The sequence below is a fragment of the Theropithecus gelada genome, chromosome 15 (genome assembly GCF_003255815.1).
Source record: "Theropithecus gelada isolate Dixy chromosome 15, Tgel_1.0, whole genome shotgun sequence".
In the NCBI taxonomy this organism is placed as follows: domain Eukaryota; kingdom Metazoa; phylum Chordata; class Mammalia; order Primates; family Cercopithecidae; genus Theropithecus; species Theropithecus gelada.
Genome location: NC_037683.1, coordinates 42185765 through 42209742, shown reverse-complemented (window position 1 = coordinate 42209742; position 23978 = coordinate 42185765). Strand labels below are relative to the sequence as shown.

General features: G+C 46.5%; 1 protein-coding gene across 1 annotated transcript in view; it reads left to right on the top strand.

Moving 5' to 3' along the window:
• GALNT12 (polypeptide N-acetylgalactosaminyltransferase 12) overlaps positions 1–23978 on the top strand; it is a 42965-nt gene that overhangs the window by 7297 nt on the left and 11690 nt on the right. The window contains exons 2-6 of the mRNA XM_025360759.1: positions 8182–8351; positions 11787–11976; positions 17017–17202; positions 20515–20632; positions 22232–22408. Of these exons, the coding sequence (XP_025216544.1) occupies positions 8182–8351; positions 11787–11976; positions 17017–17202; positions 20515–20632; positions 22232–22408 (841 nt within the window). The remainder of the gene's footprint in view (positions 1–8181; positions 8352–11786; positions 11977–17016; positions 17203–20514; positions 20633–22231; positions 22409–23978) is intronic.

Genomic DNA, 23978 nt, shown 5'->3' with positions numbered 1-23978 from the left:
ATACCAGAAACGAAGGGAAATGATTGTGTGCTGTGATGTGGCTTTAAATCCAGTTCTGAGCTTCCTTTTGTCCTCAAGGCAGAAGTGGAACCCTAAAGTGATCCTTAGCTGTCTTTGTATGATCAAAGGATGCACAGCTTTTATCAGTCAGGAAAAGGAGAAAGTGTTTTTTTCTGGAAGCAAACTTAGAGACATTTCAAAAAGATATACAGACAATCTCCGATTTAAGATGGTTTGACTTAAAATTTTTCAACTCTATCATAGTACCCATGCAGCCATTCTGGTTTTCACTTTTGATACATATTTGATAAATTCTATGAGATGTCCAATACTTTATTATACAGTAGGTTTGTGTTAGATGATTTTGCCCAACTGTAGACTAATGGAAGTGTTCTGAGCACATTTAAGATAGGCTAGGCTAAGCTGTGATGTTTAGTAGGTTAGGTGTATTAAATGCATTTTCTACTTGGAATGTTTTCAACTTATGATGAGTTTATTGGGATGTAACCCCACTGTAAGTCAAGGAACATTGGGTATTGAACCTCGTAAAACAGAATGCCTTTAGGAGATGTTTTCAAAAAAGAAACAAACTATACCAGGACAAGAAAATGAGAAAGGGTAGAGTATTAAATTATTGATCAATGAAGGCATTTGCTATGAGGAGCTAAAGAAACATGATCTAATCTTTAATCTTTAAAAAATGATGTTTCTTTGTGATTATGAAAATTGTAGTTGTTCACTTTAGGACAATGTTAGAATGCACAAAAATATAAAAAATTAAATAAGAATCAGTATTAATCTCACTTCTTAGAGATCACCATTGATATCATTTTGGCATATTTCCATTGTTTATTGTTTATGTGTGAACGCACTCACATACACGTGGTTGTTTCTCGAACTGGCTATTTGTAGATTTCTACCCTGCCTTTTTGATTTAACATTATAGTGTGACCATTTTCCTTTATCATTAAATATTCTCTAAAAAAGTTATTTTGGGCCGGGCGCGGTGGCTCAAGCCTGTAATCCCAGCACTTTGGGAGGCCGAGACGGGCGGATCACGAGGTCAGGAGATCGAGACCATCCTGGCTAACACGGTGAAACCCCGTCTCTACTAAAAATACAAAAAACTAGCCGGGCGAGGTGACGGGCGCCTGTAGTCCCAGCTACTCGGGAGGCTGAGGCAGGAGAATGGCGGGAACCCGGGAGGCGGAGCTTGCAGTGAGCTGAGATCCGGCCACTGCACTCCAGCCTGGGTGACAGAGCCAGACTCTGTCTCAAAAAAAAAAAAAAAAAAGTTATTTTGTTGTTTTACATGGTGCCTCTCATGTAGTAAGCACTCAACAAAGGGTGCAGTTATTACCAGGTAAAGTACAAGGCGTGCTGAAAATACATGGCCATGATTTCCTCATGCAGCCATACTATACTATATTTTCTTCTTGTTGGACGTTGAAATTGTTTACAACTTTTTGCTATTATAAATAATGTTACAAAGAAAAAATTTTAGAACAAGCCTCCTTCAGGGTATTCTGATTATTTACTTAGGCAAGAAATGTTTATGTATAGTGATATGAGATCACATAAAAGAGGAACATTTTAAAGCTCTGAATGTTAATTGAAAAATTGCTACCCAGCCTTCTTGTGATTTAGATGACACAAATAAAGAGCCCACCTAGACATTCCAGAATGGTGGCCGTAGGCCATTGGTTTTAGTGGAAACACATAAAAAACAAAAAACAAAAAAAAAAGCAGAGCTGACATATAGTTCCAACTCTGTTTTGTCAAGCAGAGAAGAAATAAATTTTCATCCAAAATAGTAGGGATGTGATTTCAGACTAAAGGATAGTTCTTTACACTGAGTGCACTTCACTTTGAAAACCTCACTTCACCATCCTTATTGTCACTTATTTCTCTTGAACTTGTGCATATTTGAAACAAAGTTTTAGCAGCATCTTAAGAAAAAAAATCTTTATTTTAGGTTTCACAAAAACACTTTTGTTTTTCATGTAGTGTGAGCAATTAATTTTTCTTTTTGTCTTTTTGGGTTTTTTTTTTTTTTTTTTTTTTGAGACAGGATCTGACTGTGTTGCCCAGGCTGGAGCACAATGGCGCCGTCTCAGCTCACTGCCACCCCGCCTCCCCGGCTCAAACCATCCTTCCACCTCAGCCTCCTGAGTAGCTGGGACTACAGGTGTGTGCCACCATGTCCAGCTAATTTTTGTATTTTTGGTAGAGACCTGTTTTTGCCATGTTGCCCAGGCTGATTTCCAACTCCTGGGCTCAAGCTGTCCTCCTGCCTTGGCCTCTCAAAATGCTGGGATTACAAGTGTGAGCCACCGTGCCCGGCCTCACAGTTAATTCTTTCTGAGGCTCCTGGTGGGCTACAACTCAACACAATCTAGCTTTTCTATGCATCCTGTCTAGTACTCAGGGGCTTAATAATCAAGACATAGTTATTAATATTTTTATAACACACACATATGTTTACCATTTGCTATAATGTGTTTGTTGGAGGGAGGATGTTTCTTTTTGTTTTTGTTTTTTGTTTTTTTTTGAGACGCAGTTTCGCTCTTGTTGCCCAAGCTGGAGTGCAATGGCACAAACTCGGCTCACTGCAACCTCCGCCTCCCAGGTTCAAGCAATTCTCCTGCCTCAGCCTCCCTAGTAGCTGGGACTATAGGCGCCCACCACCACATTTGGCCGATTTTTGTATTTTTAGTAGAGACAGGGTTTCACTATGTTGGCCAGGCTGGTCTTGAACTCCTGACCTCGTGATCCACCCACCTCCGCCTCCCAAAGTGCTGGGATTACAGGCATGAGCCACCGCACCCGGCCCAGAGTGGGGATGTTTTGGTAGATATGAGAAATAATGAGATTGAGGAGGGCATTTGTAAGGGCTACTAAAATTGAGATACATAGCTATAGATCAGAATGGACTTGGTGTTTGGGTGTATCCTTCACAACATTAGACCTTTTTTCCCTCTTTTTATATTTAAGTTTTAATTTGGAAAAATTTAAACCTGGAGAAAATTTATGAGACTAGCATAACAAACTTCTATAAATCCTCCGCCTAGATCCACCCATTATTGTTTTGGCCCATTTACTTACTTTTTCTCTTTCTGTATGTCTACTCTAATATTATACACATTTGAGAGTAAGTTACAGAAATAACAGTTCTTTACCTGTCTCTACTTCAGCATGTATTTTCAAAGAACAAGGACATTCTCTCATGATACCGTGATGTAATATCAAGTTCGGGATATTTATCCAATACTGGATGTCTATAGCTGTCCCAACTTTTTTCTTTCTTTTTTTTTTTTTTTTTAAGACAAAGTCTCGCTCTGTTGCCCAGTCTGGAGTGCAATGGAGTGATCTTGGCTCACTGCAACCCTCCTGGGTTCAAGCGATTCTCCTGCCTCAGCCTCCTGAGTAGCTGGGATTACAGGCAGGCACCTCCATGCCCAGCTAATTTTTTTGTACTTTTAGTAGAGATGGGGTTTCACCATGTTGGTCAGGCTTGTCTCAAACTCCTGACCTCTGGTGATCCGCCCGCGTCGGCCTCCCAAAGTGCTGGGATTACAGGTGTGAGCCACCGTGCCTGGCCAGCTGTCCCAACTTTTGTAGCAAGATTTTTCCTTCCTAATCCAGTAACCCCATTGGTTTATAAAATGTCTCAGTTTAGGTCTGTCAGATACTTTCCTTGTGATTTATTTTATGGTGTGTATTACCACAAAATTTAGTGGCTTAAAATAGCAATAAACACTTGTTATTTCACACAGTTTCTATGGACTAGGAATTTAGGAATAGCTTAACTGGGTGGTTCTGGCTTGGCATCTCTCTTGAGATTATAGCCAAGATGTCACTTGGGATTTTGATCCCCTGAAGGCATAATTGGGTGGGGCTGGAGGTTCTGATTCCAAAATGGCTCATTCACGTGGCTGGATAGATTGTACTGGCTGTTGGCAGGAAACCTCAGTTGCTTGCCACATAGACTTCTCCATAGGGCTGCTTGAGTATCCTCACAGCATGGCAGCCGGCTTTCTCCAGAATGGATGATACATTCCATTGAGGAAACAAAGAGGAATCATCAGTGTTTTATGATGTAGTCTTGGAAGTCATACACTGTTTCTCCTGCTTTTCATGTGTGGTAGTTTTAAAATATGTCCACGAATTCTCTGACAGCCTCTGTCCAAGAGATGGAGCCGCTTTCTCCTCCCTTTGAATGTGGACCAGACTCCCTTCTCTGGAGCACAAAGCCTTCCACAGGGTCAGTGCTAAGTTAACTACTTGCATGAGTTGAAAGCCTATGGTGTCTGGGGATTCGACTCCTGGCTGGCTAGGTGCTGGTGGGGATGCCCAGTGTCTTCACCACACCACAGCTTTCATGCTTCCAGCCTGGGCTGGCCTTTTCTCAAGCACCCAGAGCAGGGCCTCCAGATGCAGCGGGGGTGAGTATATAAAGCTGGCGAGAACAGCCCCAGCCCCTATCAGAGATTCTCAGATAAGCCTGTTCACAGCTGAAGGGAAATCATCCCAGTGACAGCAGAGCAACGCCACTGCCAGGGAGCCTTGGAACTTGCTGTAGAGGCTGTCCTGGCATTAGCAAGAGGGACCTGGAACTCATTCCAGGGAAGAGGACCCTGGACTCTGAGAAGGAGAAGAGAAATTGTCCTTATCTTGGTGGGAGGGAAGGCCAGGTGGGGAGATGTGATACAGGGATCTTTAGATTCAGATGGCCCACCTGAGCCTCCTGTTGGGTAGAAGGAACAAGCCAGAACCCTGCAACAAGATCCCTCGACACAAAGATCTCAGCCCAGTACACACTAGCATGTGCTCTGTGAACCGACCAAGTCACTCCACCTTTCTTAGCCTTTAACATGGGAACAATAAATGCTAACATAGGAAGTCATTTTGAAGGTAAAATGAAGTACTACATGTCATCAATTCAGAGGCGCATTTTTTCCCACATTTCAACATTTCTAAAATTAGCATGTGTCTTAAAAATCAATGCATCTTACCGTTATGCTAGGCAGCACTTGTCTTTTTTTCCCCCCGCTTTTAAGTTTATAGGTACCTGTGCAGGATGTACAGGTTTGTTACATAGGTAAACGTGTACCATGGTGGTTTGCTGTACAGACCATCTTATCACCTAGGTATTAAGCCCAGCATGCATTAGCTATTCTTCCTGATGCTCTCCCTCCTCCCACCCCCCACAACAGTTCCCAGTGTGTGTTGTTCCCCTCCCTGTATCCATGTGTTCTCATAATTCAGCTCTCACTTTTAAGTGTGAACATGTGGTATTTGGTTTTCTGTTCCTGCATTAGTTTGCTGAGGATGATGGCTTCCAGCTCCATCCATGTCCCTGCAAAAGACATAATCTCATTCCTTTTTATGGCTGTGTAGCATTCCGTGGTATATATATACCACATTTTCTTTCATCGATGGGCATTTAGATTGATTCCATGTCTTTGCTATTGTGCATAATACTGCAATGAACATATGCGTGCATATATCTTTATAGTAGAATGATTTATATTCCACTGGGTGTGTACCCAGTAATGGAATTGCTGGGTCAAATGGCATTCCTGCCTCTAAGTCTTTGAGGAATCGCCACACTCTCTTCCCCAATAGTTGAACTAATTTATACTCCCACCAGCAGTGTAAAAGCTTTCCTCTTTCTCCACAACTTCGCCAGCATCTGTTGTTTTTTGACTTTTTAATAATGGTCATTTTGACGAGTGTGGGGTGGTATCTCTTCTTATTGGTTCATTAAAGAATGTCGTGTCTTCCAACCCAGGGCTGCTCCACTTTGTTGAAATACTGTAGACTGGAGCACAAAAGTAATTTTCTAAGGTATGACAAAGTTACTATGTGTATTTAAAAGGAGTCCTTACCTGTTAGAGACACATATTGAACTATTTTTAGATGCTACAATATACTGGATTTTCTTTACAAATAATCTGGGGCAGAGGGAGTGGTGTTGACATAGATGAATCGAGAGTACAGTGGCACAATCTTGGCTCACTGCCACCCCCATCTCCTGGGGTTCAAGTGATGCTCATGCCTCAGCTCCCCGAGTAGCTGGGATTACAGGCATGTGCCACCATGCCTGGCTCATTTTTGTATTTTTAGTAGAGATGGGGTTTCTCCATGTTGGTCAGGCTGGTCTCGAACTCCTGGCCTCAAGTGATCTGCTGGCCTCAGGCTCTGAAAGTGCTGGGATTACAGGCGTGAGCCATTGTCCCCGGCCCTGTTCTGCTTTTTTAATGTTGAAATTTCTGGCCAGGCGCGGTGGCTCACGCCTGTAATCCCAGCACTTTGGGAGGCCGAGGTGGGCAGATCACGAAGTCAGGAGATCAAGACCATCCTGGCTAACACAGTGAAACCCCGTCTCTACTAACGATACAAAAACAAAATTAGCCGGGCATGGTGGTGGGCACTTGTAGTCCCAGCTACTCGGGAGGCTGAGGTGGGATAATGTGTGAACCCGGGAGGCAGAGCTTGCAGTGAGCCGAGATCGTGCCACTGTGCTCCAGCCTGGGCGACAGAGCGAGACTCAGTCTCAAAAACAAACAAAGCAAAACAAAATTCTAATAGTTAAGTAAAAGAGGAAAAAACAAATACTTTTGTATGCTAAGGGCTCTTCCCTAACTTTTCATGGGGCTCATCATTGCGGTCTCATCCTAAATGTCACCTCCTCCAAGTGCTGCTCCCAGATTACCTGTCCTATAGTTGCTCTCCTTCCCCCTCTGCACTCCTCTGTTTCTCACTTCCATAGTTTCAAAGTTGTTCTCTTTCATCACTCTCCTTTCCATTTTCCATAGCACCCCTTTCTGAATTCCTGATTTGTTTGTTTAGTTGATTACTGTCCCCTGAATATGAGCTCCATGGGAGCAGGGGCCTGGCCTATCTGGCACACAGTAGGTGCTCAGGAAGTTTTTGGTGACTGACTGATAAAGGGCCCAGTAACACAATGCTGGCATGTGGTAGACAGCAGATGTCAGTTTCCCTCCTCCTCCTGCCTAGTTTGGCATCTTTGCACCTGTCCTCTTTGATCTGTCGCTTAACTTCTCTGGGAAGGCCTTGCCTTAGCAATCCAGGGAGCCTGGCTGGTCTCCAGCATTTCACGCCCTTCTTGAATATCTAACTGATCTCTTGGTCTAACCTTTGGCCAGCCCCCAGCATTCAAACTCTGCCCCTTCTGGTATCCCATGGTGTTGCTCTCCCACCTTGCCATCAGCTACTTCCCACTGATAGTCTCCAGGTACTGCCCCATGACGCTGGGAATTTGTCATCAGTCACTCAGGATAGAATTCTGTGTCAACCAGGGAACCTTCAGTTCAAAGTGACAGCAAATTGCTAAACAAAGAGGGAGCTTATTGGTTCTAATCACTGCCAGTCAGGCCCACTGCTGGCGTTGAGTGGGCTCAGCCTCACCCCACCACATGACTACCACATCTTGGGGGGTGGGTGGCAGTGGGGATTTTGGGGAGGTAACCAGTGTCCTCTGCAGAGTCCTTCCTGGAGTGTTCATAGGTCCTAGCCCCAATTCTAGTTTATGCATTTGGGACACCACCTTTGCTAAGCCTAGACAGTATTGGATGCTGGGAGAAGGTAGGGAGTGGTACAGTGGTACATGAGGACTCAGAATACTGCGAGTGGTGCATGCTGAGATGGAGGTGGGCCGGGTGCTGGAGGAGCATTGAGGAGATAACAACTGCCTGAGATAGGTGGTCCCGGGTAGTTCACAAAGGAGAACAGGCCTGAGCTGGGAGCTTGCCAACTAGAGAAGGGAGGAAGGGGCATTCCAGGCAGAGGGAACAGTCTGAGCAAAGGTCTGGGAGTGAGATTGGGGCAGAGTAGACAGAGAGGAAGGCGATGGGGAAGAAAGAAGTGCCAATTCCCTTCCTTCTGATTCTGCCTGGTTGGTATGTTACTCAAATCCAAAAGTTGCTTGACAGCTTAGAACAATATTCTACAGTAAAAGCTAGGTGGGTATCATGGTTAGGACCTTTCTTGGAGTCTGCTGGGGCCCCTACTGCCAAAAGGGGAGCTCCGGAAGATCTTTCAGCAGATTATGTCCCCTTCCCCAGGGGACCATGAACCGATGTCCCCTTTGTCACTCCATCCCCAGTGCCAGCCTGGGCTAGATCCTCAGTTCCTGAAGTTGCGCTGTATTTGCAGGTGCAAAGAGAAGAAATATGATTATGATAATTTGCCCAGGACATCTGTTATCATAGCATTTTATAATGAAGCCTGGTCAACTCTCCTTCGGACAGTTTACAGTGTCCTTGAGACATCCCCGGATATCCTGCTAGAAGAAGTGATCCTTGTAGATGACTACAGTGATAGAGGTGAGTCCTGGCCAGGGCTCTGGGAAGAGCCTGTTCTTCTGTGGCAGTGTCTGGGAGGTAAGACTGGGATGCAGGAGGGCTAGAGTAGACCCAGTAAGGATGGGCTTCCTGTGTCCCCCACACCCAAAGAAGACCTCGGGATAGCAGCCCAGAAACAGCAGGCACGGAAACTGGAAGGAGCGGGGCATTCAAGTAGGCCCAGTAAGGATGGGCTTCCTGTGTCCCCCACACCCAAAGAAGACATCAGAGATAGTAGCCCAGAAACAGCAGGTGTGGGAAACTGGAAGGAGCAGGGCATTCTCTGGGCAGTTTCTGGGACAACCATTGGCCAGTGGAGGTGATTTAGGAGGTGAGGTTGCAGGATGGGCAGGGCCAGATCTGGTAGGGCCTTGGAGGCCGCCATAAGGGTTGAGGCTTAAGTGTGAGCTTGATGGGGAGCTTTGGGGACAGTAAGGTCTAGGTCCATCTGAGGAGCTCGCTGAGCCAGCTGTGTGGGGAATGGTCGATGGCAGGGGAGGGGCTGGGTGAGGATGGAGGCAAAGAAGGGTGGAGGGGCCTCTGTGGCGCCTACATGTAGCAGAGTCTTGGCTTGGCCGGAACTGGCAGTGCCAATGGAGTAGCATCAGCCCATGAATCCTTGGGCTAGCTGAAGTGAGAGCAGCTAAGCTTAACCAAGGGCAAGTGTCAAGGCTGTAACAGCAGATAGAGCTGTGGGCTTAGTCTCTACAGCCTGTCTCAAAGGGAAGCAATCCCTGCTGATGGGGCATCTGCTGCCTCAGACACTGCACTTGCTCTGACTTCAAAACTGGCCTCTGTGTGTTCTAATAGGCATGTGCATTGGGCTGTTTTCACAGACTCAATAGTGACTCACACAAGATAAAAATAGACTTCTCACATCACAAATCTGGTGTGCTAGTCTAGAATGGGTGTGGTGGCTCCTTGGTGAATGGGGCCTCAGCTCCTTCTGTGCCTGTTCCCACCTTCTCTAGGGTGCTCTGCTGCCTTGGTCCTTGTGGACCGGGCTGGCTTTTCACCTCCTGCTCACTCCGTTCAACCAGAAGGCTTAAAGGGGAAGGAGAGCCACACCCTTCCTCCTGAGGGCACTGCTTGGAAGTTCTCCACACATCCCATTGAGCAGAGCGTGGTTGCCTAGCCACATGTAGCTGCAAGGGAGGCTGGGAGCTGTGACCTTTATCCTGCTGGCTGTGTGCTCAGTTACAGGTCACAGGGAGAATGGGTTTAAGGCACAAGGAGCAGTGTCTGTGACAGTGTGTAAGCCAGGCTGTGGTAAGCCAGGCTGGGGTTTGGTGCTGACTGTAGCCTAGAAGGTGTTAGGTTCTGGGGTTAGGGCACCTGGGTCTGAGGTGAGCTTTCCTGTGATCCAGTTATAGCGCCTTGGGTGAGTTGCTTGTCTTTTCTGAGCCTTGGTTTCTCACCTGTGAATGAGTCTGTCCGCACCTATCTCAAGAGAATTATAGTGGGGAATAAATGGGATCATGTATAGGACAGAACCTCATGTAGCAGCTGGCACATAGTAGGTGCTCATCTACATTTCCTTTTTCCATTTTCCCCCAGGGTTATTTTAAATATCTCTGTGTAGACACTGGTTCTGGGCCACACTGCATGAGCTTGAATCCCCCTCTAACCCCTAGTGACTATACAACTTTGAGCAATGACCCTAACCAGTTTCAGACTTGGCTTCAGCCTCTATAAAATGGGAATAATAATAGCTTCTACCTTGTAGGATCATCGCGAGTGTTGAATGAGATGAACAGGGTAATGTGCTGGGTAGGTGCTTGGCATTTAGTGAGCTCTTGTTAGATGATAATTTCTATTTTTATAATGTTTAAAAAGTTGCAAAATAAAAAAACAGCATTTCACAAATATATTAATCTAAAAGCAAAGAGCAGATTATTTATTTTATCATAATGGGATTAAATAGCGCCTCAGCAGGCAGGAATACAGTATGAATTCCTCTGACACATCTCAATTCTCTCATAAAAATGTGAGGCAATGTGGACCAAGCTTCCCTTCCTGTCATTGTGGGAACTTGGGACAACAGGCGTGATGTCCCGCTTTAACCTGTAGTGAGTTAGGAGGTCCTGCCCTGCCTCCCCTCCCCACCATTTCTGCAATGTCAGTGTGAGCTTGATGAAAGGGTGTCAGGCCCTCCCAGATGCAGGGAGACAGTTCAGGCAAACATAAAATTAACACTGACAAGATCCATCACGAGTGCAGGGCAGCCACGCTGCACTCATGGGTTCACTGGGTACTGTAGCTAATTAGCTTTGCTTGCAAAGTTACCTGCCTTATTCCTGCCATCAACTCATTTGTGGTTATAATTTGGATTTTTTAAAAAATTGGCTGGGTGCGGTGGCTCATGCCTGTAATCTCAGCACTTTGGGAGGCCAAGGTGGGAGGATTGCTTGAGCCCAGGAATTTGAGACCAGCCTGGGAAGCATAGGAAGACCCTACCTCTACAAAAAATTTAAAAAGTAGCTAGGTGTGGTGGCGCACGCCTGTAGTCCCAGCTACTTGGGAGGCTGAGGTGGGAAGATCACTTGAGCCCAAGAGGTTGAGGCTGCTGTGTTGAGGTTGAGCTGTGATTGCACCACTGCACTCTAGCCTGGCTGACACAGTGAGACCCTGTCTCAAAAAAAAAAAAAAAAAATCAACCAATGAATGCTTTTATTTATTGATTGATTTATAGACAGGCTGTCACTCTGGTGGCTGCTCTGGGCAGTAGCGTTAGCTTGTAGAATTTGGAGCCGGGTTGCCCTCATGGCTCTTCAACTTACTTACTCTATGACCTTGGGCAAGTTACTTAGCCTTCCCAGCCTCAGTGCCCTCATCTGTGAAATGGGGATAATACTAGTACCTGTCTCAGAGGATTATTATGAGGATCAGATGGGTTATCTAGAAATCGCCTCGGTAGTACTTGGCACAGCAAGTCCTCTTTAGTTTTAGCTGCTATTATTATTGTGACTACTACTGAAACTGTAAAGTACTCTTGAGAAAATTTCTATTAGCATAACTACTGTTTTTATAAAAATTGCAATTAGATGGTTCATGTGTTTTTTGGTTTTTAAATGCTCATGAGTCAAAACTGTAAAGCATTTTTTGTAACAGCTTTATTGAAATATATTCACACACCATTCAATTCACCCATTTGAAGTGCACAATTCAACGTGCATGTGTTTTGATGGGGAGCAAATGGTGGTTCTGGAATTCCTCCCCCAACCTCCTCCTGGCCTTCAGAGCACCTCCAACCTTGGTTTTGGGTGAGGTGAGGATGTTCCAGGTGGCAGAGCAAAGGAGGCACTTGTCTGTTTCATCTTCTGTTTGGGACACAGAGGTCCAGAAGGCCCCGGCTTGGGATGAGGCACTCCTCCAAGATTGTCACGGTGACCTCTGTTGCTTTGTTTGCCTCCCTAGAGCACCTGAAGGAGCGCTTGGCCAATGAGCTTTCGGGACTGCCCAAGGTACGCCTGATCCGCGCCAACAAGAGAGAGGGCCTGGTGCGAGCCCGGCTGCTGGGGGCGTCTGCGGCGAGGGGCGATGTCCTGACCTTCCTAGACTGTCACTGTGAGTGCCACGAGGGGTGGCTGGAGCCGCTGCTGCAGAGGTGCGTGAGCCGCCCACCACGGGAGAGACAGCATGTTACCTGGTGTAGGTAGCATGAGGAACAGACTCATCATGTCACTTGAGGGTTAACGGGTTGCCTGGGCTCAGCTGCTCCTCTGTCACTGGGCAGGAGAGCAGTCCCTGCTTCGTTAGGCTGTTGAGGCTATTAAATGATTTAGTGCATGGCAGCTGCTTGCGAGTGCCAGCTGGAGGAGGCCCTGTGTCACTGTTTGCTTTTATTATTTCTTCTTTTTTATTTTTATTTTTTTGAGACAGTTTCACTCTTGTTGCCCAGGCTGGAGTGCAATGGCTGATCTCGGCTTACTGCAACCTCCGCCCCAGGTTCAAGTGATTCTCCTGCCTCAGCCTCCAGAGTAGCTGAGATTACAGGCATGCACCACCACACCCGGCTAATTTTGTATTTTTGGTAGAGATGGGGTTTCACCACTTTGGTCAGGCTGGTCTCAAACTCCTGACCTCAAGCGTGAGCCACCACACCCAGCATTATTATTCCTTCTTATCTGAGCTTGTTGCAGAAAACTGAGGAAGTATCATCAACCAAGACAGTTTTAAAAATCCTCAATCAAGTAGAATGGCACTCCTAGAGAATACACATTTCGATGTATTTCTTTCAAGCAGGGCTGGCTTATCCCTCACACCCAGGAGGAACAATGCCTAGGGCCCATGAAACTGGAAGGAACCCACATAAATGTTACGTATTTCTTTTAAAATCAGAAGGGATAAATGAATATCATAATAATGAGTATGTAATAATGAATCTAGCATGGATTGTATTTGTCTTTATTATTATTTTTTTTGTCTTTTTTTTTTTTTTTGTGGAGAACGGGGTCTTGCTATATTACCCAGGCAGGTCTCGAACTCCTGGCCTCAAGCTATCCTCCCACCTCTGCCTCCCTGAGAGCTGGGATTACAGGCGTGAGCCACCGCGCCCGGCCTGTATTTGTCTTTATACCAGTATAGTCATAAAATATGCTTTTTAATCTGTCTGCTTGTTCTAGAGGAAGGGACCCTGAAAGTTATAATGTGGCCCTGTTCTCAAGGCCATTGTCCTTGCTGTTCCACGGCATCTCACTCTCACCCTCCTACCTTCCCCCATCAAGAAACCACCATCTACTGGGGCCCAATTTTCGTTTCCTTCTGTCTCTTTCCTCCCCATGCTCTGCCTCGTCTCTCTGCCCTTTCTGTTTCTGTGTCATGGAAGTCAGGAGCTGGGCGGGCCAACCAGGAGCTCCCCAGGTGGGAGAGGAAGGAAGGGATCTTTGCTTGGCTTCCCCTCTGTGGAGCAGGCAAAGGGCTGGAGGGGCAGGGTCTCTGCAGCTGGGAAACTGCTTCCCCACAGACACCAACATTGTGGTTGGTAGGGTTGTCTGGAAGAGCTGGGGACCCACTTGCCTTTCTTTCTGGGTGTGACCCAGCTGCCCCCTGCCCTGCCACTTCCTACTGTCCTGGCTTCTTGTCAGCTGCGGGTGCTATAGCTATCTCTTTCTCCTCCTCAGCTCTGATGAACTTCCCCAGCAGCAGATTTGAGGCTCCTCTGGCCTGTGATAGAGCTGGAGACTATTTAGAGCACAGTTATGGCCGAGTGCTCCCTCTGTAACCTGGACCAGTGGGCTCCCCCTCCTCTGTTCCCCCACGCACTCGTAGATGACCACCTCTACGCAGGTCTGAAGTCATGGGGAGAGGACATTTCTTTCTCTTCAACTGATGGATTAATGCTTTTAGAATTCCTCTTCATCCCACCCTTTGGACATGGGCCAGCCCCCTCCTTGCTGCATGCCTGTAGATGAGGGGATTTTCCACTTCGGTTGTCTATTAGAAATACCTGGGGAACTTTAAAAATATATATATTTTAATTTTTAATTTTTGTGGGTAAATAGTAGGTGTATATATTTATGGGGTACATGAGATATTTTGATACAGGCATGCAATGCATAATACTCACATCAGAGTAAATGGGATATGCATCCCCTCAAGCATTTATCTTTATGTTACTAATAATCCACTCATACTCTTTTTTTTAAAATTTTTATTATTATTATTTTTTAGACAGAGTCTTACTCTGTTGCCCAGGCTGGAGGGCAGTGGCATGATATTGGCTTACTGCGACCTCTGCCTCCCAAGTTCAAGCAATTCTCCTGCCTTAGTTTCCTGAGTAGCTGGGACTACAGGCACGTGCCACCATGCCCAGCTAATTTTTGTATTTTTAGTAGGGACAGAATTTCACCATGTTGGCCAGGCTGGTCTCAAACTCTTAACCTCAGTGATCCACCCGCCTCAGCCTCCCAAAGTGCTGGGATTATAGGCATGAGCCACTGCACCTGGCCCAGTCATACTCTTAGTATTTATATATATATATCTCTATCCATCTATCTATGACAGAGTCTCGCTCTGTTGCCCAGGCTAGAGTACAGTAGGGTGATCTCGGCTCACTGCAGCCTCTGCCTCCCAGGTTCAAATAGTTCTCCTGACTCAGCCTCCCGAGTAGCTGGGATTACAGGCGTGCACCACCATGCCAGGCTAATTTTTGCATTTTTAGTAGAGATGAGGTTTCACCATGTTGGACAGGCTGGTCTCAAACTCCTGACCTCAAGTGATTTGCCCATCTCAGCCTCCCAAAGTGCTGGGATTACAGGCATGAACCACCATGCCCACCCAGTTATTTTTAATTGTACAATTAAATTTTTTTTTTTTTTTACTATAGTTACTTTGTTGTGCTAGCAACTAGTACGTCTTATTCATTCTTTCTATTTTTTTGTACCCATTAACCATCCCTACTCCCCCAGCCAACTACCCTTCCCAACCTCTGGTAACCATCCTTCTGCTCTCTGTCTACATGAGTTCAATTGTTTTATGTTTTAGCTCCCACAAATAAGTGAAAACATGCAAAGTTTGTCTTTCTGTGCCTGGCTTGTTTCACCTAACATAATGACCTCCAGTTCCATCCATGTTGTTGCAAATGACAGCACGTCATTCTTTTTTACGGATGAATAGTACTCTATTGTGAGTATATGCACCACATATCCTTTATCCATTCATCTGTTGATGGACACTGAGGTTGCTTCCCAATCTTGGTTATTGTGAATAGTGCTGCAAAGTGCAGATATCTTTTCGATACACTGATTTCCTTTCTTTGGGATATATGTACTTAGGAGTAGAATTGCAGGATCATATGGTAGCTCTATTTTTAGTTTTTTGAGGGATCTCCAAACTGTTGTCCATAGAGGTTGTACTAATTTACATTCCCACCGACGGTGTATACCGGTTCAACCTGGGGAGCTTTTTAAACACACCAATGCCTGGTCCCATTTGGATCTGACTCTTGGGGCTGGGGCCTCAGCTTCTGCATGTTTCAAAAGCTCCCCAGGGGACTTTGGTGTGCACCAGCATTGGGACATATCAGACTATGGACTGTCCCTAAGGTGGCCCCAGACAGGAGTGGTAACCCTTTCCCTCCAGGGGCTTTTGGAAATGTGGGAGGGTATTCTTGGTTGTCTTGTCAACCAGGTAGGGTTCCTGGCATTTTGTGTATCAGGGAGGCCAAGTATCCTGCAGATTAGCCCTGTGCAGTGGAGAATGGTTCTGGCCCAGACGCCAATAGCATCCCTGTGGGTCCTGCACATTCTCCAGCCAGGACTGGGAGTCCTATACTCCAATGCTGGTGCAGCATTCCCCAGTTTTCCCCTTCTTGTAAAAATTAGGCTGTCTGTGGTTCCAGCCAGCTTGATCACAAGCCATCAGTTCCTGGGGGAGCTGGCCTTTGCCAGGGGCCAGCTGGAACTTGCCCAGCAGGTCTGATATTGGCCCTTTTAACCTTTTAAATAATGCCCTCAATGTCTAAATAAGCAGATGTTGGTGGATACCTAGTATGCAAGTTCCTCAATTTGGGGAACTCACAGATCTGAGACTCTGTCTCGTGCAACCTGTCCTGAAGAGTGCAATTTCCCCGATAGTTGTCATTCTTACCCCACAGTGGTATTTCTAATGTCCCCTCTGACTTTCTGGTGTCATTCTAAGGACAGTGAAAGCTCGAGTCTGGTTGATCTCTGTTTCATTGTCCTGTGTGGCGTGACTCACACCATTCTAAGGACACTGAAAGCTTGACTCTGGTTGATCTCTGTTTCATTGTCCTGTGTGGTGTGACTCTTAGGAGATTTGGGTCTCAAATTCCAGACAACATTCCTCAAAATGTACTCAAGGAAATCTTGTGTTCACACGTGGTCTAGTCTCAGTCCATCTTTCCTGGTGTGGTGTCAAATGCAAAGAAACACGGCCTGGAAGCATGCTGAGGGATGGCCAGATTTGTAATAACGCTGTGGAGAGAACAGTTGAAACCAACACACAGGCTAATACCTGCAAAAGGAAATTATAGCATTTTTCACTATGTGTGATATTTCACAATAACAAAAATAAAAAAAAAAAATAGCAATAGTTTCAGGTTCTCTGCCAGCCATCTTAGAAACATTTTCCCAGGAAATCTTCACATTAACCCTCTGAATGGATATTATAATTCCAGTGTTACCACTGAGGCCATAGGCTCTGTGTTAGGTGACCATAGGCCATAGTTAGGTGACTTGGCTAATGTCACACAGCAAATAAATAGCAGGATTAGAATTTATATTCTAATTCCAAAGCTGACCCTTTGGTCTGGGTGCACCTTTGTTCTTAGGAGATAAGTATTTCTTGATGTTAAGATGTTTCATTGTGATTAAACCTCTTGCACTCCTGAGAAATAGAAATCATAGAGTGTTTGGTCAGAATGTACGTGGATAGAATCAGAGCATATTAAAGTCGTGGCACTTTTTGTTTTAAAGCCCTCCCTGGCCCCCAGTTCCCCACTATGGTGGTCACCTGCCAGGGCTCTGACACGGCTACAGACACCTGGAATAAGAGAAGCAGGCCTTTCTCAGGTGTTCCTCCCTCTTTTTGGAAGGAAGACAAGAATTCACTCTTGAATTTCCCAATTGTCTTCCTGCTGCCCGTCTGAATAGGAGAGACAGATGGATGTCTTGGGTGCTTTCAGGATCCATGAAGAGGAGTCGGCAGTTGTGTGCCCAGTGATTGATGTGATCGACTGGAACACCTTCGAATACCTGGGGAACTCTGGGGAGCCCCAGATCGGCGGTTTCGACTGGAGACTGGTGTTCACGTGGCACACAGTTCCCGAGCGGGAGAGGATACGGATGCGATCCCCCGTCGATGTCATCAGGTCAGGAGCTGACCTCTGGGTGACTTGTTTTTTAAGCATGCCTCGTTGCATCTGGCTGACCTGTCAGCGGAGGCCCTCGGGTGGAATGATTAGCTGTCAGCTTAACTACCTCTCCTCTTCCCACTTTTTTGCCTAGAATATTTGTTTATTTTTATTAAACATGTCTGCTACACAAGTCAATTTTATATTGTTATATTTTATTTATTTAATTTTTAAATTGTGGTAAAATATGCGTCATAGAGAATTTACCATTTTAACCATTTTGAAGTATGTAATTTTAGGCTGAGCATGGTGGCTCATGCCTATAATCCCAGTACTTTGGGAAGCCAAGGTGGGAGGATTGCTTGAGTCCAGGAGTTTGAGACCAGCCTGGGCAACATAGCAAGAACCTATTTCTACAAAAAAATAAAGATTAGCCCAGCATGGTAGTGTGTATCTGTAGGCCTAGCTAGCTGGAAGGCTGAGATAGGAGGATCGCTTGAGTCGAGGAGTTCAAGGCTTGGTGAGCTACGATCACGCAATTGCACTCCAGCCAGGGTGATAGAGCGAGACCCTGTCTCTCTAAAAAATAAATAAATTAAATAAAGCATGCAATTTTAGTGGCGTCGAGCACATTCACAGTATTGTGCAAACATAATCGTTACCTGTTTCCAGGGCTTTTTCATCATCCCACACAGAAAATATCCCCAACTAAGCAATAACTTCCCTTTCTCCCCTTCGCAGCCCCTGGGAACCTCTGTTCTTTCAGGCGCCCCATGTAAGAGGAATCATACGATATTTGTCCTTTTGTAATTGGCTTCTTTCACTTAACATCATGTTTTCAAGCTTCCTAGAGAACATCATTCCTTGCGATGGCTGAGTAATATTCCTTTGTACATATATGCCACATTTTGTTTATTTATTCTTCTGTTGGTGGACACTTAGGTTGTCTTTTGGTTATTGTTAAATAATGCTGCTGTGAACATCGGTGTACTTCTATCTGCTTGAGTCCCCGTTTTCCGTTCTTTCGGGTATATGCCTAGGAGGGGGATTGCTGGTCATATGTTCATTCTTGAGGAAACATCGTTAGGCCCCTTTGACCTGGGGTGTGGGTGGATCCATGGCAGGTGGAAGAGCCCGCTCTGGCCAGTGGGTAAGTCAAGGTCTGAGTAGAGTGGGCCCAAGGGAGGCTCAGCAGCTCTCATTCTGGAGGTGTTGAAGTGATAGCCTTGCTTCTTCCTCCCCTTCCAAGTTCAGAAGCAAGTGGGAGACAGATGTGGGATTTGGGCAGAAGGAGGTCAGGACTTCAGCCTCACCACTGGTGTGTTGAACCGGAAGGAGGCTCTTAGTTCTGCATCCACATTTGGCAGTTGGGCTTCTGAATCCTTTCACCAGAGTCCTGACCTTAAGATGACCTGCTGCTGGCTGGAGTGGAGCAAGCGAGGAGAGTGTCCAGAGATAAGGCTGGAGAGATGGGTGGGGCCAAGGGAAGGGGTTTGGACCTGACTCTGAGCAGATAGAAGCCACTGAAGGGATCCGAGCAGGAAGTGACCTGACCATGTGCTGCGTGCCGTGTGGTGAGGGCCCTGGAGGGACCATTTTGGGCAGGGATACCATTAGGAGGCTCTGCAGTCCTCCAGATCGGAAACAATGGTTCAGGAGATGGTGGGCACTGTGGATTCCAGAGATGTTAAGATGGAAGAATTGGGAGAAATTGAGTGGGAATTGGGGAAGGAAGGAATTGAGAATGGCACCCAGGCTTCTGTAGGAGCCCTTAGTGAGAACATCCTGCTCAATCCCTCACTGAACAGGTTTGGAAACTGAGACACAGAGTAGGAGGCTCTAATCCAGGCTACTTAGGCAGCCTGTCATGAATTCATGGGAGGCCATGAATTCTGATTGCCCCCCTTACCCCACATGCTCAGAGCACCTATCCTCCCCATCCCATAATATCCCTGTGCCTCAGTTATCTCATCTGTGTAATAGGTACCAGCATATCCACCCTGCCTATTTCCTAGATTTTTAGGATAAACACACATGAAGGTGCTTTGTATTCTAGAACCTTCCCTCCCACTGGGGATGTTGCTGTTGTCTTCTCAGTTGACGCCACGCTTGGAGTCCAGGGCAGGCCCCGATGCTGGAGGATGTTAACATTTTCAGCGGTTGTGCTCTCAATGTTCTCTTTCCCTATTTCTTTTTTTTTGAGTTGGAGTCTCGCTCTGTCGCCCAGGCTGGAGTGCAGTGGCACAATCTTGCCTCACTGCAGCCTCTTCCTCCTGGATTCAAGTGATTCTCCTGCCTTAGCCTCCTGAGTAGCTGGGAGCACAGGTGCCCACCACCACACCTGGCTAATTTTTGTATTTTTTTAGTAGAGACAAGGTTTCGCCATATTGGCCAGGCTGGTCTCGAACTCCTGACCTCAGGAGATCCGCCCGCCTCAGCCTCCCAAAGTGCTGGGATTATAGGTATGAGCCACCACACCTGGCCTTTTCCCTATTTCTGCATTTATCCTTTTGCCTGTGCAACTCCGGGGCGTGCTGACCTTACAGTGTTCTGCCGTGTAGGCTGGAAGCCGTGGGCCGTTTCTGAAGTCAGTGCTGGCTTCCAGATAAACCTGGTGGCGGGTGGCGGGTGGGGGGAAACAAGGCTGGCTAGCTGGGTCCTGGTGGGGGAAACCACTCGAGCAGGAGAGGACCTGGCCCTCCCGGTGCTTTCAGATGCCAGAGTCGCCTTTAGGGCCTTCTGCGTACTGGCCTCTCAGTGGTATCTGTGAGTTCTTGCCTTGTGAGATCACACCTCCTCAGATGACCATGGCCTGGAGCCTCCCTTCCTCTTGGAATGTGGTCTCTTGCTTCTCTCTTCTCCTTGTACTCTGTGCTTCTAAATGTCCCTGGATTTCTCCCACCCTTAAGCCTTTGCTCATGCTGGAGAACCATTCCATTTCCCTTCTTGGCTAACTGTCCTTTGTCCTGCAGACCTTGCCTCCTCCAGGGAACCTAGTCCTACCCTTTTGCGCCTGCCCTCCTCAGTGTTCCCCCAGGGCCCCGGCTGACTTTAGTTAACATATTTAGCACACACAGAGTACTGTGTGCTAATACTGTTGAGCAATACTCAACAGTGCCTGCTGAGAAGCCTGGGAGCCCCCTCAAGGCAGGGACTGTAGGGTACATCAGTGCTTCCAGGCCCAGCCTAGTGTGGGGCACGGAGGTGAAGGCAGGGTATGCTTAGAGATGATGGATGAACAGATGAAAAGGCTCGTGGTGGGAAGGTAGTTGGGTAACTGTGATGGTTTCTTGCTGCCTACAGTGAAATATGGATGTAACACTTTTTTAGGTCTCCAACAATGGCCGGTGGGCTGTTTGCTGTGAGTAAGAAATATTTTGAATATCTGGGGTCTTATGATACAGGAATGGAAGTCTGGGGAGGAGAAAACCTCGAATTCTCCTTTAGGGTAAGTATTCCAGTCTTCTCTTTGGACATGTTCTTAACTGATTCTCTCTTTGGGAACGATGGGATTTGCTGTGAGAGCCTGGTGGACCCTGAAAGATGATGACATGCATATCCTATAAACATGCTTGCCTTCTTGTTTCAGCTCTTTAAAAAGTGTACTTTTACTAGATTTGGGGCCAGAAAGGGCCTTGCAAGTCACATAGTTCTCTCTCACTCTATGGAGAGGAGGAAGTGAAACCAGGAGAGAGGTGACTTGCTCAGGGTTAGGTTCCTCCTGATCCTGTCTTCTGGAGCCTTTATTTGATTAATTCCTTATGAAGTGGACTCTTTATTTAGCACAGTGGCTTTCAAACCTTGACAGATGTGAAAATTTCTTTTTTTTTTTTGAGAGAGTCTCGCTCTGTCGCCCAGGCTGGAACGCAGTGGCACGATCTCAGTTCACTGCCATCTCGGCCTCTCGTGTTGAAGTGATTCTCCTGCCTCAGCCTCCTGAGTAGCTGGGTTTACAGGCATGCGCCATCACACTTGGCTAATTTTTGTATTTTTAGTAGAGACGGGGTTTCACCCTGTCAGCCAGGATGATCTCGAACTCCTGACCTCAGGTGATCCACCCGCCTCGGCCTCCCAAAGTGCTGGGATTGTAGACGTGAGCCACTGCACCCAGCCAACACATATAAGAATTACTGGGTAAACTTGTTAGAAAGACAGATTGACAAGCACAATCTAGAAAGCCAGATTTGATAGCTTTAGGGTGGGACCAAGATTCTGCTTTTTGTAACAAGCCTATCTACCAATGCTACTCTACATGGCCCATGGAAACCATATTGGAAAACTCCTAGCATTTCAGTAGATTTTCCAGTTAATGAAGTCTTACATTTTAAACATCAAAACTTTGTGTGAATGTTGGTGCTTTTCAGTGGAAAATTAAGATTTTTAATCATATTTTATATGGTGTTCTGCCCTCATAAAAACTGTGAATAAACAAGAATTTGGCCTTCTACTGAGGACTCACACCCTCCATAATAAGTACCAGATGCTAGGCTTGGTTGTCCCATCTTTGGGAAAATGAGATGTTCAAGGCCTTCGGTCCCAGTGTGAGATGGGCTCAGATGCCTCCGCCTGTTGAGTCTTTGGGTGTGCTTTTAATGGTCTCTCTGCCTCTTCCCTAGGTGTCAGGCTGCTCTACCTGTTTCTAGAAGCTCTTCCTTTCCCCCTTCCAAACCTCTCTTCTTCCTTGCTGCTTTCCTATCTTCTGTGGCTAGGAGATCAGGTAATCAAGCCTGTGTTTTCTGTAATGAGTAAGTGGGTTGCCAGTGAGGTCTCTGTGGATGCTCCTGTGAGTCAAGTGCATGAGCTTTAGTGCATGGACTTTGGGGTCTTGGTTTCCACAGCTTATTTGTTTTGGGGGCTGCTTTCTTGCTCTTTACCCACATTCTGTGTCATGAGTGTGCTGGGTAGGTGGCCTCCTGCCCGATGGAGGCTGAGCATCTTGGCAGCGCCCATCATGCCTTGTGTGTGCCTGGCATCCTCGCTGCAGATACTATGGACCTGCAGCTCATCCCCTGCTCACCACCTGACCTCTCCTTTTCTCTGTGTGCAGATCTGGCAGTGTGGTGGGGTTCTGGAAACACACCCGTGTTCCCATGTTGGCCATGTTTTCCCCAAGCAAGCTCCCTACTCCCGCAACAAGGCTCTGGCCAACAGTGTGCGTGCAGCTGAAGTGTGGATGGATGAATTTAAAGAGCTCTACTACCATCGCAACCCCCATGCCCGCTTGGTGAGTTCCTCAGCCCACCTGCACTCCATCTGGCTTCATCTGAACAACAGCAGCTAATTGTGGCTTCCCCAACATAGTCGATCTGGTTCCAGAAATAGAGCATAATTTGGGTGCTCAGATACGAGTATGGGGAGAATTTATTCCTCCATTTATAATAATTATATGCAGTCAAATCTTGTTATTTACAGCTGTTATATTCCATAAAGCCACCACAAATACTGAATTCGTGAAAATAGAGCCATTGCTCTTAGGGGAAATACAGGGTTAGGTTCCTGCCAGACTTGGGGCACAGTTTTGTCAGCAGATCAATACAGAACCTTGTTTTCTGTGTGTTTCTGTTCAAAGACACCTATTTAACATATATCGTTGCATCATTAACATTGCACTCATGGCTAACAGCACGATAACTCATGCCAGAATGAAGCTTACCTAGCATGTGTTATTTTCTCTTCATCACAACCTTCTTGCATTTAGGAACACTAGATGGCACTTCAGCACTACGATTGGGGGACACTCTAGAATAGCTGTTGCAGTCACCAATACAAAGCAGAAAAAAATGTGGTGCCCAACAGATGGTGAAAAGGACAGTGGTTTACAGGATGAGAGCTGAAACAGGAAGGCTTTGTGTGCCCTTGTTCTGCATCACCTGAGAATGAGAATGTTGGACAACTCAAATTTTTTGTCCATGAATGTGTGTGAAAATTAGAAAACACCACAAGTATTGATTTGGAGGTTACAAGTCAATTTTATTACAGCATGTAGGGAAATTCACAGTTACAGAACCAGTAAATAATGAGGCTGGACTGTACCAACATAGACAGTTGGGGATACCTGGTGTCACAGGCCAGGCATTGTCCATGTGTTGTGGTTTTCCTCTTTGTAGCCAGTGGGGGTGAGTCCACAAACACAGGGTACAAGTTAAGGCACAGTTCTTCACCTTAAAGCTATTGCTCAGGGACACACCCACCTTATTAGTTAGGGGTCTGTTACCTCCCTCTAGAGACTTCTTCTTAGCACCCTGGAAGCTTCCCTTTCTAAAACAGGGAGTCTGTTCTGCTTCCATTTCCAGATGGAAGGACTACTGGAGAGTGGCCCAGGCCCCCGCTGCTATTTCTCACCATATGTCATGGTCATGGAAACGCCCCCATCGCCAGCATAACAGATGCCCATCTTCCTCCTCACTCAGAGGCCTTGCCGGGCCCATCTCTCTGAACGACAGTGAAGGTGTGCCTGTAGTTACTGAAGTCTCAGCTCTGTTGGCTTGCTCCTCTGGGTCCCATTGCAGTGACACTGGCCCAACCACCCACTGCACTGAGCCTGTCGGAGGCTGAGGCTCAGCCCAGACTGTGTCCTTCCTCAGAGCAATTTATCTCAGGGACTTGTTGCCTGGTCCAGATCCTTGCTCTGCCTCCACCTCAGGGACCACTGTGGATGAGGGATCTGCCTCTTATTTCCCAGATCTTGGGCTTCACGTGCAACACAGTCCACTGCGTCTACCCTAGCCAGCTCTGCATGACCCATGGCAGGGTGCCTGCTTGCCCTGCATTTGCGTAGCTAGTAGGGCTTTTTG